Source organism: Onychomys torridus, chromosome 3 (assembly GCF_903995425.1).
Source record: "Onychomys torridus chromosome 3, mOncTor1.1, whole genome shotgun sequence".
NCBI classification, from domain to species: domain Eukaryota; kingdom Metazoa; phylum Chordata; class Mammalia; order Rodentia; family Cricetidae; genus Onychomys; species Onychomys torridus.
Genome location: NC_050445.1, coordinates 86,924,620 through 86,941,433, shown reverse-complemented (window position 1 = coordinate 86,941,433; position 16,814 = coordinate 86,924,620). Strand labels below are relative to the sequence as shown.

The window sequence follows — 16,814 nt, the reverse complement described above, 5'->3', positions numbered from 1 at the left end:
TGTCAGTCTTGGGTCATAAGTCACCTATGCTAGGATTTTATTTCCTATTTAATGCAATTACATAAAGAGTTAGCACTGGGTTTGACATACTAATGGGCTCTGTCTCAGAAATGAAATAAAGAGGCAGACAAGTCTTTGTCCTTAGTCATCAGCCCTGGATAGAAAAGATTGACATCCTCTTCATTCTCCCCAGGTGGTTTCCAGCTTTCCCTGAGAAGGCTCAGGAACCACTTCCTGTGGGAAAAGAAGGCTTGCTGTTCTCATGCCTCCTGTCTCATTCCCTTTCTTCTGAGGTTTTGACTGACACATCCCTATTTCAAACTGTCAGTGCTGAGGTGTCTTTCAAGGACCCAGTGTAGCATCAACAGCAAGTTTGTCAGAACATTTTAATAATTTGTCCGTAGAAGAAAACAGCATTGATCTTGAGAAAGTCTATGGTATTTAAGCTTCTTATTTTGAAACTGTGAATAAGGGTAAGACCTGTCTTAAAGGAACAGTTACACTGGGTATTTTCTTGCCCTTTGGGGACACTGCATAATATGTGAGGATATTTTGGGGTTGTCATATGTTGAGACGGGGATGCTACAGGCATTTATGAATCAACACCAATGACAGCAATAAGCATCCTACAAAGGATGGGGTAGTCCCCACAGTTAACAGTGCTTAGGCTGGTGCCCTGTTCCAGAGAATGATACATTTTCTCAGGAGCTTTCTGTAACCTCCCTACTCCATTCTTGAAATTCACTTTGTTATTTCCCTCTACCACACAGAATTAGGTATTGAATTAAGGGACCTAAACATGCTTGGCAACTTCAATTGAGCAACTAGCCTTCTTTCTACTTATAAAATTTTGAGATAAACTCTTTTGTATTGAATATCCAATATTTTCAGCTTCTCAGTGGCTGGGATGACAGGCCCACAATAGTGGGTTTGGATGTTACTTCACTTTATTCACATTTTCTATAAAATTTCTAGAGTTTCATTGGAAATGTGAAGAGGGATGAATTATGAAGGGAAATGTCTCATGCAAATTGTTTCAACCTAAAGAGACTTCAATCTTTCTGATGATCATGCTAGTAGCCTAAGAAACTTACATTGGTAAGATCAGGAATGAAAATAAAATTTAATCATCTGAAAAATGCAGAAATTCATAAAATAACAGAAACAGCCATGTTGGCTTCAGAAGCTTCCTTCATGTTAGTGTCACACATGCCCTAGTCCTTGCTTGTACCTTCCTCAAGTGACACCTTAATTGGGGCCTTCCTCTTGTCTCTTAGGGGTACCACCATGGGTCACTGTCATAATTATTTCATTATTTCATGACTGTAGAATATTTACCATGGGACTTGTTAAAACTGCAGTTTTAGGCCTCCGCATCTAGGCTATTTTGCATATTAAGCCTAGGGCTGGACTTAGAATACAGACTTTGAAAAATGTTGTGTTGCTTCAAGGATGGGTACTGTCATAGAGTGAAATGACAGGGAAAAAATATCCCAAGCAAATGGGACTAGAAAGCAAGTAGTTTCCACTCTACTATCAGATAAACTAGCCTTGAAACTAAAATTTATCAGTAGAGATAAGGAAAAACATGAACCCAGAACATATTACAATCCCAAACATAAATGCACCAAACTCTAGCACACCCCATTTCATCAAAAGTATACTACTAAATTTCAAGACACAAACTAAGTACAATTCAATAATAGTAGGTGATTTTCTATATCTCTTCTCCCCAGGAGATATGTCATTTGGACAAAAATAAACAGAGAAATATTGGAATTAAGTGACATTATACATCAAATAGACATAGGAAATAACTATAGGACATTCCTCCCAAACACCAAAGAACATACATTCTACTCAGCCACCCATGGGAGTTTCTCCAAAACAGATCACATACTGAGACATGAAACAAATCCCTACAAATACAAAATAATGACATAAAATAACTTTATTTGTACTATCTAACCATAGTTCAGTAAAGCTTACAGTCACAAAATAATCTATAGAAACTACATAAACTCATAGATATTAACACATTACTGAATGATGAATGGGTAAAAAAATCAAGACAGAAGTTAAAAATCTTGGAATGAAAAATTGACAAGACAACACAACAAAACCTATGGGACAACACATTAAGAAGAAAATATGTACCCCTAAGTATCTATATTAAAAAATCAGAAACTACATAAATAAATGACTTAAAAATGCAACTCAAGAATTTGGAAGAATAAGAACAAACTGAAATCCAGTAGATGGCAAGAAATAATGAAAATCAGAACAGAAATTAATTAAATAAAAACAAAATAATATATTCATTAAAACTAAGAGCTGGTTCCTTGAAAAGATAAGCTTGATCAAAAGACCTTTAGTACAGTTAACAAAATATATGTCTATAGAAAAAGTATAAGAGATTCCAAAAATTCCATCAGTAAGCTTTTAGAAATGATCAAAAATTTCAGCAAACTGGAAAGATAGAAAACAACTCATAGAAATCAGTATGCTTTCTCTGTACCACCAACAAATACATTTGGAAAGAAACCATAGACACACTCCCATGTAGCAGGAATCAAATTAACAGAATCAGAGATGTACAGGGAAACATTACAACAGACAGCAAGGCAACATAGTATATTACAAGGTAATACTTTAAAAAATCTAAATTAATTAAATTATAAGATATTAGAAGAATGGATGAATTTCTAGATTCATCTAAATCACCAAAGTTAAATCACAAAGAAACCCAGCGCTGAATCAGACCCATAACAAATAAGGAGATTGGAACAGTAATCAAGAGTACCTTCTGACTAAAAGAGCACAGGTACAGAATTCTAGCAGACATTCAAAGAAGACTTCCAATCAATATTTCTCATTTTATTAAAAAATAGAAAAGAAGGAGCACTTTCAGACCCCTTCTATGAAGGAGTTCTACTCTATATTACTCTAACCCTATAAAATACTTGCAAACCTAATACAGACATTTATCAAAAGATCATCCTCTATGATCAAGTTGATTTTGTCAAGGAGATGCAGTATGGTTCAACATATATAAATCAGAGAAATGCAACTTAAATTTGCTTTCAGATTTTGTCTTTCCCAAGTTAGGATGGCTAAAACCAAGAAAACATTTAGCAACAAATGTTGGCAAGATTGTGGGGAAAGGGGAACCCTCATTGACTGTTGGGCTTGAAAAATGGTCTGACTACTCTGGAAATAAACATGGAGAATGTTTAAAAAGCTGCAGCTGAATCTACCATATGACACAGCTGTACCCTTCTTTGATATATACCCAAAGGCCTTGATATCCTACTCTCAAGATACTTGCTCAGCCATGTTCATTCCTGGTCTATTCACAGTAGCTAGGAAATGGAATCAATATGAATGTCATTTAGCTGATGAATGGACAATGAAAATGTGGTATATATACACACTGGAATTCTATTCTGCTGGTAAGAAAAATAAAATCATGAAATTTGCCAGAAAATGGAGCTGGAAACTATGCTGAGTGAAGTAACCCAGATCCAGATATAAAAATGCTGTATCTTTTTTTCTTGTTTGTGTACCCTAGCTCTGACTCTTAGAGTATGTAGCCTGAAGTTTCTGAAGAAGCCAGGAAAAACAGGGAGAGGCCGTGGGGGAGGAGTAGGAGATGGAGCTCTAGAAAGTGGAATGTGAGGAAACAGGTGCTATGGACGGGGTAGTGGGAAAATGGGGGTGGGTAGGACTTTAACTGGAGAAGGGGAGGGGGTAATACAAGAGGAGAGGGAAGGAGAGAACACGAGGATGTCTGATAAGGCCCTAGGGCAACCTATTATTTTAGTATGTGGGTGGGTGTGGGGTGAGGGGAGAGGAGAGAGAGAGAGAGAGAGAGAGAGAGAGAGAGAGAGAGAGAGAGAGAGAGAGAGTGAGTTAGTTAGTTAGTTAGTTTTAAATGGAGTTAGAGGTAATGATATTCCCCCCAAGAGTCATGCACTATCTAACAAAAATCCAGTTCCATGAATGGCAAACTTTCCTATTGAGTTGTTGCTCAGAGTCTCCCAAAATCATGTTGGCTACTGGCAATTGTCATTGCTCTTGGTTGCCTGCCAGAACTTGAATATTAGCCCCTGTTGCTGAACTTACCACACACTCAATCAGAGCACTTGTAGGAATTGAGCTGGAACTGACCTGGATACCTCCTCCCAGAGGGCTGGCTTTATAGTATCCAAAAGTGTTATGCAAGCTGCCAGGTGAGGGGAACAATCTTTAGCAGTCAAACCCAGATGTAAAGCCTATGAACAACAACAATGCTCAGCCCAGCAAAATATCCTACAAGGTGTGATAGTGGCACTTTTATCTTGGAGAGAACCAACAGCTATCTAATTTGACTTAAGATCCATGCAGTAGGAAGAAATTCGTGCTTGGTAAACCTAGCTTTTCCGGGGTTGTGGATTGAAGCCTGTTCATCCTTTGCTTTGCATCTAATATTCACGTATGCCTTGTTTCTTTCTGGATCTGGGTTACCTCATTCAGGATGATTTTTTTTTTTTCTAGTTCCATCCATTTGCCTACAAATTTCATGATGGAATGTTTTTTTTTAAACACTGTGTAATACTACATTGTGTAAATGTACCACATTTTCTTTATCAATTCTTCAGTTGAGGGGCATCTAGGTTGTTTCCAGGTATAACTTTAATTGCTAAACAGTCTTATTAAAAAAACAAAACAAAAAACCAAAGGCAGATATTGGGGTGAAAGCTGGAAGATCAGAGAAACAGAACAAGCCACAGTCAACCTCACTTTACCAACTCCTCAGCTTCCAGAGCCAGACTTCCTGTTTACTCACACCTTATATCCCTTTCTGTGCCCTGCCATCTTCCTTCCTAGTGCTGGGATTAAAGGCATGTGTGCTTCCCAAATACTTGGTAGCAAAGGCATGGGATCTAAGTGCTGGGATGAAAGGCATGTGCCACCACGCCTGGCTCTATTTCCCATGTGGCCTTGACAAAATATTTCCCATTTTGTTTTAATGACTGTATCCTTTGCTTTATAGAAGCTTCTTAGTTTCAGGAGGTCTCATTTATTAATTGTTGCTCTTAGTGTTTGTGCTATGGGTGTTCTATTTAGGAAGTGGTTTCCTGTGCCAATGCATCCAATGCATTCAAGGTTACTTCCCACTTTCTCTTCTATCAGGTTCAGTGTTACTGGATTTATATGTTAAGGTCTTTGGTCCATTTGGACTTGAGTTTTATGCATGATGATAGATACAGATCTATTTGCATTCTTCTATATGTAGATATTCTTCTATATGTAGATATCCAATTAAGCCAACACCATTTGTTGAAGGCGATTTCTTTTTTCCATTGTACACTTTTGGCTTCTTTGTCAAAAATCAGGTGTTCATAGGTGTGTGGATTAATGTCAGAGTCTTCAGTTCAATTCCATTGGTCCATGTGTCAGTTTTCATGCCAATAACAAGCTGTTTTTTTTATTTCAATAGCTCTATAATGGAACTTGAAGTCAAGGAGGGTGATGCCTCTGTAAGTTCCTTTATTGTACAGGATTGTGTTGGCTACCCTGAGCTTTTTGTTTTTCCATATGAAGTTGAGTATTAGTCTTTCCAGGTCTGTGAAGAATTGGGATTTTAATGGGGATTGCATTGAATCTGTAGATTGCTTTTGGTAGGATTGCCATTTTTACTATGTTGATTCTACCTATCCAAGAGCATGGGAGATATTCCCATCTTCTGAGATCTTCTTCAATATCAGACCAAAGTTCTTGTCTTTGAGCTCTTTCGCTTGTTTGGTTAGAGTTATCCCAAGATATTTTATGTTATTTATGGCTATTGTAAAGGGTGATGTTTCTCTGATTTCTTTCTCAGCCCATTTGTTATTTGTATATAGGAGTGCTACTGATTTTTTTTTTTTTTTTTGAGTTCATCTTGTATCCTGCCACATTACTGAAGGTGTTTATCAGTGGTAGGAGTTCCCTGGTAGAATTTTTGGGGTCACTCATGTATACTATCATATCATCTGCATATATTGAATGTTTGACATCTTCCTTTCCAATTTGTATCCCCTTGATCTCCTTTTGTTGTCTAATTGCTCTAGCTAGAACTTCAAGTACTATATTGAATAGATATGGAGAGAGTGAACATCCTTGTCTTGTTCCTGATTTTAGTGGAATCACTTTGAGTTTCTCTCCATTTAATTTGATTTTGGCTGTTGGCTTGCTTTATATTGCCTTTATTGTGTTTAGGTATGTTACTTGTATCCCTGATCTCTCCAAGACTTTTATCATGAAAAGGTGTTGGATTTTGTCAAAGGCTTTTTCAGCATCTAATGAGATGATCATGTAGTTTTTTTTCTTTTAGTTTGTTTATATAGTGGATTGCATTGACAGATTTTTGTGGGTTGAACCACCCCTGCATCTCTGGGATGAAACCTACTTGATCATGGTGGATGATTTTTTTTTTGACGTGTTCTTGGATTCAGTTTGCCAGTATTTTATTGAGTATTTTTGCATCAATGTTCATGAGGGAGATTGTTCTGTAATTCTTTCTTTGTTGCATCTTTGTGTGTTTTATGTATCAGGGTAACTGTAGCCTTGTAAATTCTGTTTCTATTGTTCAGAACAATTTCAGGAGTATTGGTATTATCTCTTCTTTGAAATTCTGGTAGAATTCTGTGCTGAAACCATCTGGCCCTGGGCTTTTTTTGGTTGGGAGACTTTTAATAACCACTTCTATTTCCTTAGGGGTTATAGGTCTATTTAAATTGTCTATCTGACCTTGATTTAATTTTGTTATATGATACCTATCCAGAAAATTGTTCATTTCTTTTAAATTTTCCAATTTTGTGGAGTACAGATCTTTAAAGTATGACCCAATGAATCTCTGGATTTCCTCAGTGGCTGTTATTATGTCCCACTTTTTATTTCTGATTTTGTTACTTTAAATATTCTGTTCTCTGGTTAGTTTGGATAAGCATTTGTCTATCTTGATTTTCTCAAAGAACCAACTCTTTATTTCATTGATTCTTGGTATTGTTCTCTTTGTTTCTATTTGATTATTTCCTGTCATCTGTTTCTGCTGAGTTTGCCTCTTTTTATTCTAGAACTTTCAGGTGTGCTGTTAGGTTGTTAGTATGAGATTTCTCCACTTTCTTTATGTAGGCATTTAGTGCTATGAACTTTCTTCTTAGTACTGTTTTCATGGTGTCCTATCGGTGTGTGTATGTTGTGGATTCATTTTCATTGAATTCTAGGAAGTCTTTAACTTCTTTCTTTATTTCTTCCTTGACCCATTGGTGATTCAGTTGAGCATTATTCAGTTTCCATGAGTTTGTAGACTTTCTGCAGTTTGTGTTGTTGAAGTCTAACCTTAAGCCTTGGTGGTCTGATAAGTTGCAGGGAACTATTCCTTTTTTTTTTTTTTTTAATATATATTTGTTGAGATTTGCTTTGTAGCCAAGTATGTGGTCAATTTTGGAGAAAGTTCCATGAGGTGCTGAGAAGAAGGTATATTCTTTTGTGTTTGGGTGAAATGTTCTATAGATGTCTGTTCGGTCTATTTGAGTCATAACATCTGTTAGTTCCCTTATTTCTCTATTAAGTTTCTGTCTGGCAGACTTGTCCAGTGGTGAAAGTCAGGTGTGGAAATCTCCCACTATTAGTGTGTGGGGTTTGATGTGTGATTTAAGCTTTAGTAATGTTTCTTTTACAAATGTAGGTGTCCTGTGTTTGGTGCATATATGTTCAGAATTGAGACTTCATTTTGATGGATTTTTCCTGTGATGAACATGAAATGTCCTTCTCCGTCTTGATTAATTTTAATTTGAAGTCTATTTTGTTAGATATTAGGAGAGCTACATCAGCTTGTTTCTTAGGCCCCCTTGATTTGAAAAAAAAATTTCCCAACTTTTTACTCTGAGGTAATATCTGTCTTGAGGTTGAGGTATGACTCTTATATTTAGCAGAAGGATGGACCCTATTTCTGTACCCATTCTGTTAGCCTGTGTCTTTTTGTAGGTGAACTGAGTCCATTGATATTAAGAGCTATTAATGACCAATGATTGTTAATTCTTGTTATTGTTGGTAGTTGTGTGTGTGTTTCCCTTCTTTGGGATTTGCTGGTGTGAGGTTATCTATTGCCTACATTTTGATAGTTAGAGCTAACTTCCTTGGGTTGAAGGTTTCCTTCTCGTACTTTCTGTAGGCTGGATTTGTGGATATGTAATGGTTAAATCTGGTTTTCTCATGAAATATCTGGTTTAATTCTGATAGGTCTGCCCTTATAATTCTTTCTTTATTCTGTATGTTTAGTGTTTTGATTATTATGTGATGAGGGGACTTCTTTTTTGGTCTAGTCTATTTGAAGTTATGTAAGCTTCTTGTACTTTCATAGGCATGTCTTTCTTTAGGTTGGGAAAATTTTCTTTTATGATTTTGTTGAATATATTTTCTGTGTCTTTGAGGTGGAATACCCCTTCTTCAATCCCTATTATTCTTAGGTTTGGTCTTTTCATGGTGTCCCAGATTTTCTGGATGTTTTGTGTTAAACATTTGCTGGATTTAACATTTTCTTTGACCGATGAATCTGTTTCCTCTACGGTATCCTCAACACCTGAGATTCTCCCTTCTATCTTTGTATTCTGTTGGTTATACTTGCTTCTGTAGTTTCTGTTTACTTACTTAGATTTTCTTTTTCCTGTATTTTCTTTGTTGCCTCTATTTCAATTTTCAAGTCTTGAACTGTTTCCTTTACCTATTTGATCATTTTTTTCTTGGGTTTCTTGGCTTTTCTTCCATTTCTTTAAGGGAATTTTTCTTTTCCTATTTAAGCTCCTCTATCATCTTCATCAAGTTATTTTTAAGGTCATTTTCTTTTGGATCATCTGCATTGGGATATTCAGGTCTTGCTGTTGTAGGGTCACTAAGTTCTAGTGGTGCCATATTGCTCTTTATGTTGTTGAATGTGTTCTTACACTGCCATCTACCCATTTCTTCCTTTAATCTATACAGGTGGAGCTCTGGGTCCTCTTTGGGAGGGGCACAGAATGTGCCCTCAAGGCCTAGGGGCTAGAGAACTAGGCTGTCCAGTTAGGATATGAGGCCTTACCTCTTTTTCCCAATGGGTGCAGGAGGGGTGTGTGCCTCCGATAATCGCTGGTTCTGTGGAGGGATGGTTGTTGAGGGGGTGGAGGGGACGAGGCTGCTGCCTGGTGTCTGGGGCTGCAATGACTGGGGGAAGGGCCATGACGTGTGCCCCTTTGATTGTTTTTATAGGATGCAATAAGAATGGACTTTATTAGGCTGGGTGTGGTGATGCATAGCTTTAATCGCAGCATGCAGTATGCAGAGAGGCAAGAGGAGCTCTTTGAGTTTAAGGTCAACCTGGTCTATATGGAGTTTGAAGTCATCCAGGGTTACATAGTGAAACCCTGTCTCAAAAAAAAAAAAAAAAAAAAAAAAAAAGACCAGAACTGGGTGGTGGTAGTGCATGCCTTTAATCGCAGCACTCAGAAGATAGAGGCAAGTGGATTTCTGTGAGTTAGAGCCCAGCCTGTTCTACAGAGTGAGTTCCAAGATAGCCAGGGCTACACACAGAGAAACCCTGTCTCAAAAATCCAAAAAAGAAAGAGAAAAAAAAATCAAATGAGACTATTTTGTAACATTTGAGAATTACGTGAAATCCCCATTCACTATCCATTGATACTTTGTTGGAACTAAACAATGCCTATGAGCTTACCTAAAGTCATGGCTATAATTGTGAGTTAATGTCCAGCAGAGAAAGCTCAAAGTCTGCCCTATACTTAATTCTTTGCAGAGAAAGCATTCTAGTTCCTGCTTAAGAATAAAAGGTTTGTTAGGTCTAGGCATGATGACTGTGTTATCAAATAACACAGCATATTCTAAAAATATTTGCATAGTATAAATGTGTTAAAGTGTTATGCTACTTTCCCCCTGAGCTGGTGTGTTGACTGTGTAACTTGCAAACTGTATTAAAGGTCTTAATAATGAGACCATGTGTTTAAAAATGAAAAACCCAGTAACTTTCTTAATGGTTGTATGCTTCCATTAAACTGATCATTTCTGTCAAACAATTTTTGCTTTTGAAGACAGGTTAACTATATTGAAAAATGTAACAAAGGTTAAATTTTGATTTTGACATATAGTGACTTTAATCAGCATTCATTTGAAAAACTATTCAGTGCCATTAACAAAGCATGCCTAATTAACATGCATGGATTCATGGGCAGTGACTGTACCTAATCTCATGGCATTTTTATAACCTTAGAAAATAAAAATCAAGGGCACATAATTCCCCATCATAGAAGCCTTTGTGTGTGTTTTGTTTGTATAATGAAAGTGAGAAATAGAAAGCCTAGTTGGGTGTGAAGAGTTGATTTGGTTCAGGTCGGTTACAGACACAGGTTCCAACTGATAAACTGGATACAAATGAGGCAGGAAGAGTTCTTCTTGGTGCTATAAGGTCAAATGCTCACATAGTTTCATTTGTTTTAGGTGACACGGTAGCAGACAAGGAAGTGTCTGACCCTGAGGGGCATCAGGATGCAGAGCTGTGCTGTGTGGATTGCCAGTCTAGTGAGAACTCATCTTGGATCTCAGAAATTCACAACTGCAATACATGCATCGTAAACAGTGGCATTTACCCAACTGCCCCTGCTTTCTGCTTTGTGATCTTATCACACTGACCCACAACTACAAATGGCTACTCAACTGACACATTCTGATCCCAAAAGGACAGAGCAGGAGACATGCTGGAGGGGACCTAAGTGAGCAGCACTGGGGGAACCTGGCTCTTCACTTTCTGCCTTTCCCTGGAACATGGACAGGAAGTCCAATGAACCCCATTTGCTCTTCTTTCAGATATGTCCTTTAGCCATTATACAGAAGGTATGAAGAGACTCTAAATGACAGAAGATTTGGCTAACATATATGTGTTGTAGATTGAAGAACTCAAATTATCTGGTGCAGAAAACTTACTGTATGAACCTTGGAGAATGAAAGGACTCGTTAGGTTATTGTGTATGCATTTGTATTTTTTCCTTTTGATAATTTAACATGTTTACCTTTTTAGTTCCATTCCTACATTTGCAGAGACACAGCAGAAACATTTTAACCTTGGTGTGCCGTTAACTGAGTTCTAAGGGAAATAAACTAACAGTAGAGTTTTATAACCAAAGCTTTATCATGACATTCACAAAGTAACATAATCATGTTGGGGTTTTATGACTTGGGTCTAATCAGATGGAAGAACCATTTAAAATATAGGACAATTTCTGTTTAGAGTAAGGGTGATTTCTTAGATTCACTTTATGCCAATTCTATGGAAATATTTTTGTTATCTCCTAGGAGCCTTTAAAGGCTAAATATTTACATTCCAGATGACGCTAGCCTAACATGGTTCTTTCTATCCCCGTTTGTCAGCTCTCTTACCTCTTTAAATGTAAATAAAACCTCAGCCATTTCTCCTCCTGTTTTAATGATTTCATAGATACTGTCATACAGAAACATAAGAAACAAAGAAAAATTGGCACAAGTTTGGAAAGCGATATTATTTATGTACATGCTGTAATGTGGGACTGATTGTATATATTAAGAAATGTTGAAAATATACTTGCTGCACCAGCTGTCCCTGTTCTTTCACAGTTACAAGGAGAAATCAATTCTGTTATGTTGTCTGTAGTGGTGTCAATTATTTGATTTTGTTCTTACAGAAGGAATGGAAATGGGTGCTACCTATTTATTGGTTAAACTTTGGTTTGAATTTGACTGACTGTGGGCCTACCAGAACAGTAACCCTCATATGAATAAGTAAAATATCATGCTGTTGATGGCATAGATCTTGTGATGATTTGGTGCCTTAAGATTTTGTGTTCAGAACACAAGCTTGCAAGTGTTCTTTTAAACCTAAATATAAAATTGGGTTACTTTAAATTTAACTTTGGGAATACGACTAATTTAGGTCACTACTTTATTTTGTCTCCAGTGTGTACAGCTTAGAAAAATAGGCTGAGAATCCAGTGGATGTCAGCAAGGCTTGGCACATTTATGGTGTCTCCCGCGTGTCCTCTGTTGGCTTCCACTGTTAAAGGGCTTTAAAAATGTAAGGAGATTTTTGTGGTACATGAAGCACCATGTTAGCTTGCAGCCCTCACATTTGATCTTATATCAGAAAGCAGAATAAGCGAGGAAGACACTACTTCACCTTGGAGAGCGTTTTTGGGGACTAAACTATTTCCAGGGAATAAATGCTCCATTAGGTAAATGGAAGGCCCAGAAAGTGCTCTGCCATCCACTATTGCCTCAATATGCGCTGTTTATGTCAGTCCAAAGTGAGAACCGGGGCTCTGAGGCTCAGGCTAATGTTATCATTCTTCCTTCTATAGGAGAGTGGGTAGGGACATTTCTGTGTTTTCACAGAATTTAAAGTCAGGTTTCTAAGGGGGCGGTGCAGCTTTCAGTCAATCAAGTACCCTTCAGGTAGATCTTAAGGTGTGTTTTTTAAATTTAAAAAAAAAAAAATTTTTTTAAAAGAATCTTAAAACACATAGCTGCCCATCTAGAGGTATAACTAAAGCCTCAGTCTAACAAAACCAGTGACCAGTGTAAATTTACAGCTTGCCTTCACGTGCAGATGTGCTGTTTCACATGGATAGACTTTTTTTTTTTTATCACCTGCACTTGGAGAAGAAAGAACATTAAGTTCAACAAATCTAACCTCCTCGTGATTGCCCTGACTTACTGCAATATTATTTTTTATCCACATACAAATGATTCCTGGGAGATCTTTATGAATATTTCCATTATATTGAGGAGGATTTCAGACCTAGCAATATTGAACTTGCTTAAATTCACACAGCTAGCTCATACCAAAACTGAGTGGCCCTGATAAAAAATACAGCGAATTGTAGGCTTAGTTTTCTTTGAGTACTTTTTAAATATCACACAATGTTCCTCATTGCAACTGTCAAGGGCATGGGCTTAGCTTTAGCATCTGGCTGTATGTGGTCATGTTTGTACCTGGGTTAGATATGTTTACAATCAGTGCCTGTGTACTTTGCTACCATGTAATAAGTATCAATCAACTGATAGTGAGCAAATTGGTAACATTTATAAAGGGAGACAAATATTCATAGCTGGTTTTCTACTTGAGTTGAAGTTCTTTGTTATTGTTAGTTTGGGAGAGTATTACACAGACTGAATGACCATGTGACTGGACTTGGCCTATGAGCTTGGCCTATAGGATTACACATAGCGCTGTGTCCACTGTCTGGTCACCAGGAACTTTGGAGAGAACCTAGCGTATGGTGGTGGCATCCATGTTAGTAGGCATGTCCTCCCCCACCTCCTTTCATCATCTCATAGCTAGCGCTCTTCTCATTTGCATTTTTTTCTTTTTCTTTTTCTTTCTTTTCTTTTTTTTTTTTTTTTTTTGCTAATCCTCTTACATGCACTTCCAGAGGAAATTGCTGCAATGTAAGACCAAGGCCCAACTCCTGAAAATGGCAGTAGGATAAAGCTTTGTACCAATATCTATTTCTCAAATGGCCTTTCCAGGACCGGGAGCTGATTCTGCATATAACAGTGGGCTATGGGGGCCTCATGAACAAGGACAAAGCCAATGCCATGCTCATGACTACTTGCACCATGAAGCACCTCTCTGAAATCAGCATTTGGACTCTCATACACTAGCTGAGGTGCAGAGGTCATCTCTGGCTGGCTTATTTGTATAAACACAAAATTATCAGAACCAGTCATGTCAGTCTTTTGTATATTATCCCTGGCTACTGCTGCCCTACAAAAGCAGAATAAACTGGTTGTGGCAAATACTTTATGACAGGCAAGGCCTAAAATATTCACTCTCTGGCTCATAGCAGGAGTTTTCCAATCCTTGTTTTATGTAATAAAAAGGCATGACCTTTCGAACTGAGTTCCCTAGAACAGTATAGGAGAGTAGCAGAAGGCTCAAGTGCTGTGGGAAAAACAAGATGCTTTGAACAATGCCTCTACTGTTTGTTCCTAAGGCTTTGTACTCCCTACGCCTCGGTCTCTTGAAATGGGAATATTGAAACTATTTATCATCTACCTATCACCTCTGTCTTAGAGAATGGTCGAGATGGGGAAGTGTTTAAAGGAATAGAGTTTATTTTGTTGCAGCTGTGGAGTCCAAGGCCATAGCAGTGTCTGCAAAGGCTTCAACACAGTGTACGGTATAAGGAGCAGCAGGTGCTTGAAAATCAGGCCCCAAAGACATGCCAGCTCCTACTTCTAAATAACATGCTCTCACAATAACTAATCCAGGTCTGTGAGAGCAAGAACTGAGTATCTCAGAGAAGACTGGATCCCTACATGTGCCAGATGAGCAAGCCACTGTTTTTAGTAACAAACTAGTCCCCCCCCCCAAGACCCCCATCTGACAACAAAATGGCAAACCAATCTCCACTTACATTTTCACTTGATTTTAAGCCCAAAGGCTGAGGATCAATCAACATTCATTTAGAAGCAGAGAAACCATACTCAAACCACAACAACCTCATCAGTTTTGATTTCAAAGATGGAACCATAACCCACGGTGGCAGTTAAAAAAGAACATATCCTTACATGATTAACTTGTTCAAGACACTTTCTACAAACACCAAACCAGACCACCCTTCCTCTACACTGAGGCCAGCAATCCAAAGGCCCGTGGCTCACAGAAGCCTGGGTATGGACAAGGTGAGGCACTTCATTTTCTCCTGCCAAAGACAGTTCAAACTTTGAGGTAGAAAGGAAGGGCAAGCTAGAGCAGCAGTACTCAACCTGTGGGTTGTGACTCCTTGGTTGAGTTGAAGGACCCTTTCACAGAGTCACCTAAGACCACTGGAAAACGTAGATATGTGCATTATGATTCATAATAGTAGAAAATTACAGTTATGAAGTAGCATTGGAAATAATTTTATGATTGGAGGGTCACCACACCATGAGGAACTGTATTAAAGGGTTGCAGCATTAGGAAGGTTGAGAACCCCTGAGCTAGAGGGACTAAGCTCGGGCAGTAAAGCTTCCCATGACCTTGGCTGCTAATCTGGCAGAAGGCAGGAGGGACACTAATTATCCTGGGTCGAGTCTGAGCTGGGGATGTGAGGAATAAAGAGTACCGACTCGGTTCTTTCAAATTCACCCTTTAAGACTTCCACTTGGGTCCAGCTTCCCCAGGAAAGGAAACAATCACTTCAACTTACACAGTAATCTTGTAAACAGAAACTTTGAACAAAAGAGCCCTGTAAATAATGGATGAGCACTTACTGAAGTATGTTGGGCAGTTCTCACAGTATTGATTCAGGACTGTGAACAAAACAGGCTCTGCAAGCTCTCTTCCTTCAGTCTCTTCCTCCCCTGTTCTTGTCCATAAATATTCACAGCCCACTCACGTGCTAGGAATATACAAGGCGGTCTTTGCCTTGGACATTGGGGTCTTTGCTCTTTGTAGATCAGGTCTCTGACCCATCCTCTGATGATAACCTTTGATTCTTTTAATGAGGAGTTATCAAAATAGTTCAAGACACTGAATTATTAATTTAATAACTATAATTAGCTGCCAGGAAATAGAAGCAAGCAAATGAACTTCAATCATCTGAAATCTCTTGTCTTCTTTGAGTTTCATGTTCAGTATATATATGTCCAACACACATATACAAAATTATACATGCACATACACACACTCCATGTTCTGTAGAGCACTCATAAAACTATAGAAAATAAAATCATGTTCTTCATATTTCAGCACTCTACTAACTGAAAAGAAGGCATTTAAAAAGATTTCGCCTAGAGCTAGGTCAGTTAGTCAGCTAGGTTAGCTTTTTTTCTGAGCCTGAGGAAATCAGTTTGAATCCCCAGAACTAAAAGCAGCATGTGTGCATATGCACATACATGTGCATACAGATACACACACAGATCACTTCTAGTTTCTCACACAATAAAGGGAAATGCATAGGTCAGCTCAGTGGGGTCCAGGGTTGAAACAAGAATCAGGACCATGCTTTGGAATACTTAAATATTTATGAGTGCTGTGTGTCTGACAGAAGACCAAAACTGATTCTTTATGTCCCAGTAAAGAAACTGGGGCAAAGCCACCAAGTCTCAGCTTGTGAAAAACTTACAACCATCAAAACTGTCAAAGTCAGAAAAGTTGGTATCTGATACTGGCATGTGCTGTTTCAATCACTGTCTCTCCTGATTCAGTGCCGAAGCACCAACGAGTGGGCCCAGGAGGGAGGGTGTTCAATTGCTGTGCCTGGATTTCCCAAGGGAAGTAACTTCCCCCACAGAAAGCCAGTACAGGTGTGCAGGTGATGGTGGCATCTGGGATGAGGTCAGACAGACCAAAGAAGACAGGGATTGACATGGGTTTGGGGAAGGCTTTAGTTTCACTTTTGATTAGACAGAGATTCATCTGAGACCTCTGCCATTTGTAATTCCATTCATCTTTCTGTGGCTCAGAGAGACCCATGACAGCTTCTCTGCTCATTTCTGATACCACAGATGCGTAAAGGCAAACAGTGTGGGGAGAGAACTGTTCAGACTCAGAATGGGACTTAGAAGGCAGAGATTTTCAAAAAGAAATATGTATAAAATGATATGGCCATTTAAAACACACACACACACACACACACACAAACACACACACACACACACACACACACACACACACATAAACACACACACATACACTCACCCCCACACATGCACTCCATAAGCCTCAAATGAAGTGGGATGGGGATCTAGTTCATGCAGTAAAGTGCCTAGAGGCATAAAGACTTGAGTTT

At 38.3% G+C, this 16,814-nt stretch overlaps 1 protein-coding gene across 2 annotated transcripts in view; it reads left to right on the top strand.

Annotated features, from left to right (window-relative positions):
- Tafa4 (TAFA chemokine like family member 4) overlaps window positions 1-11,634 on the top strand; it is a 192,847-nt gene extending 181,213 nt beyond the window's left edge. For both annotated transcript variants that reach the window (XM_036182088.1, XM_036182087.1), the window contains exon 6: window positions 10,507-11,634. In XM_036182088.1, the coding sequence (XP_036037981.1) occupies window positions 10,507-10,518 (12 nt within the window). In that variant the 3' untranslated portion in view covers window positions 10,519-11,634. The remainder of the gene's footprint in view (window positions 1-10,506) is intronic.
- The last annotated feature ends 5,180 nt before the right edge of the window (window positions 11,635-16,814 follow it).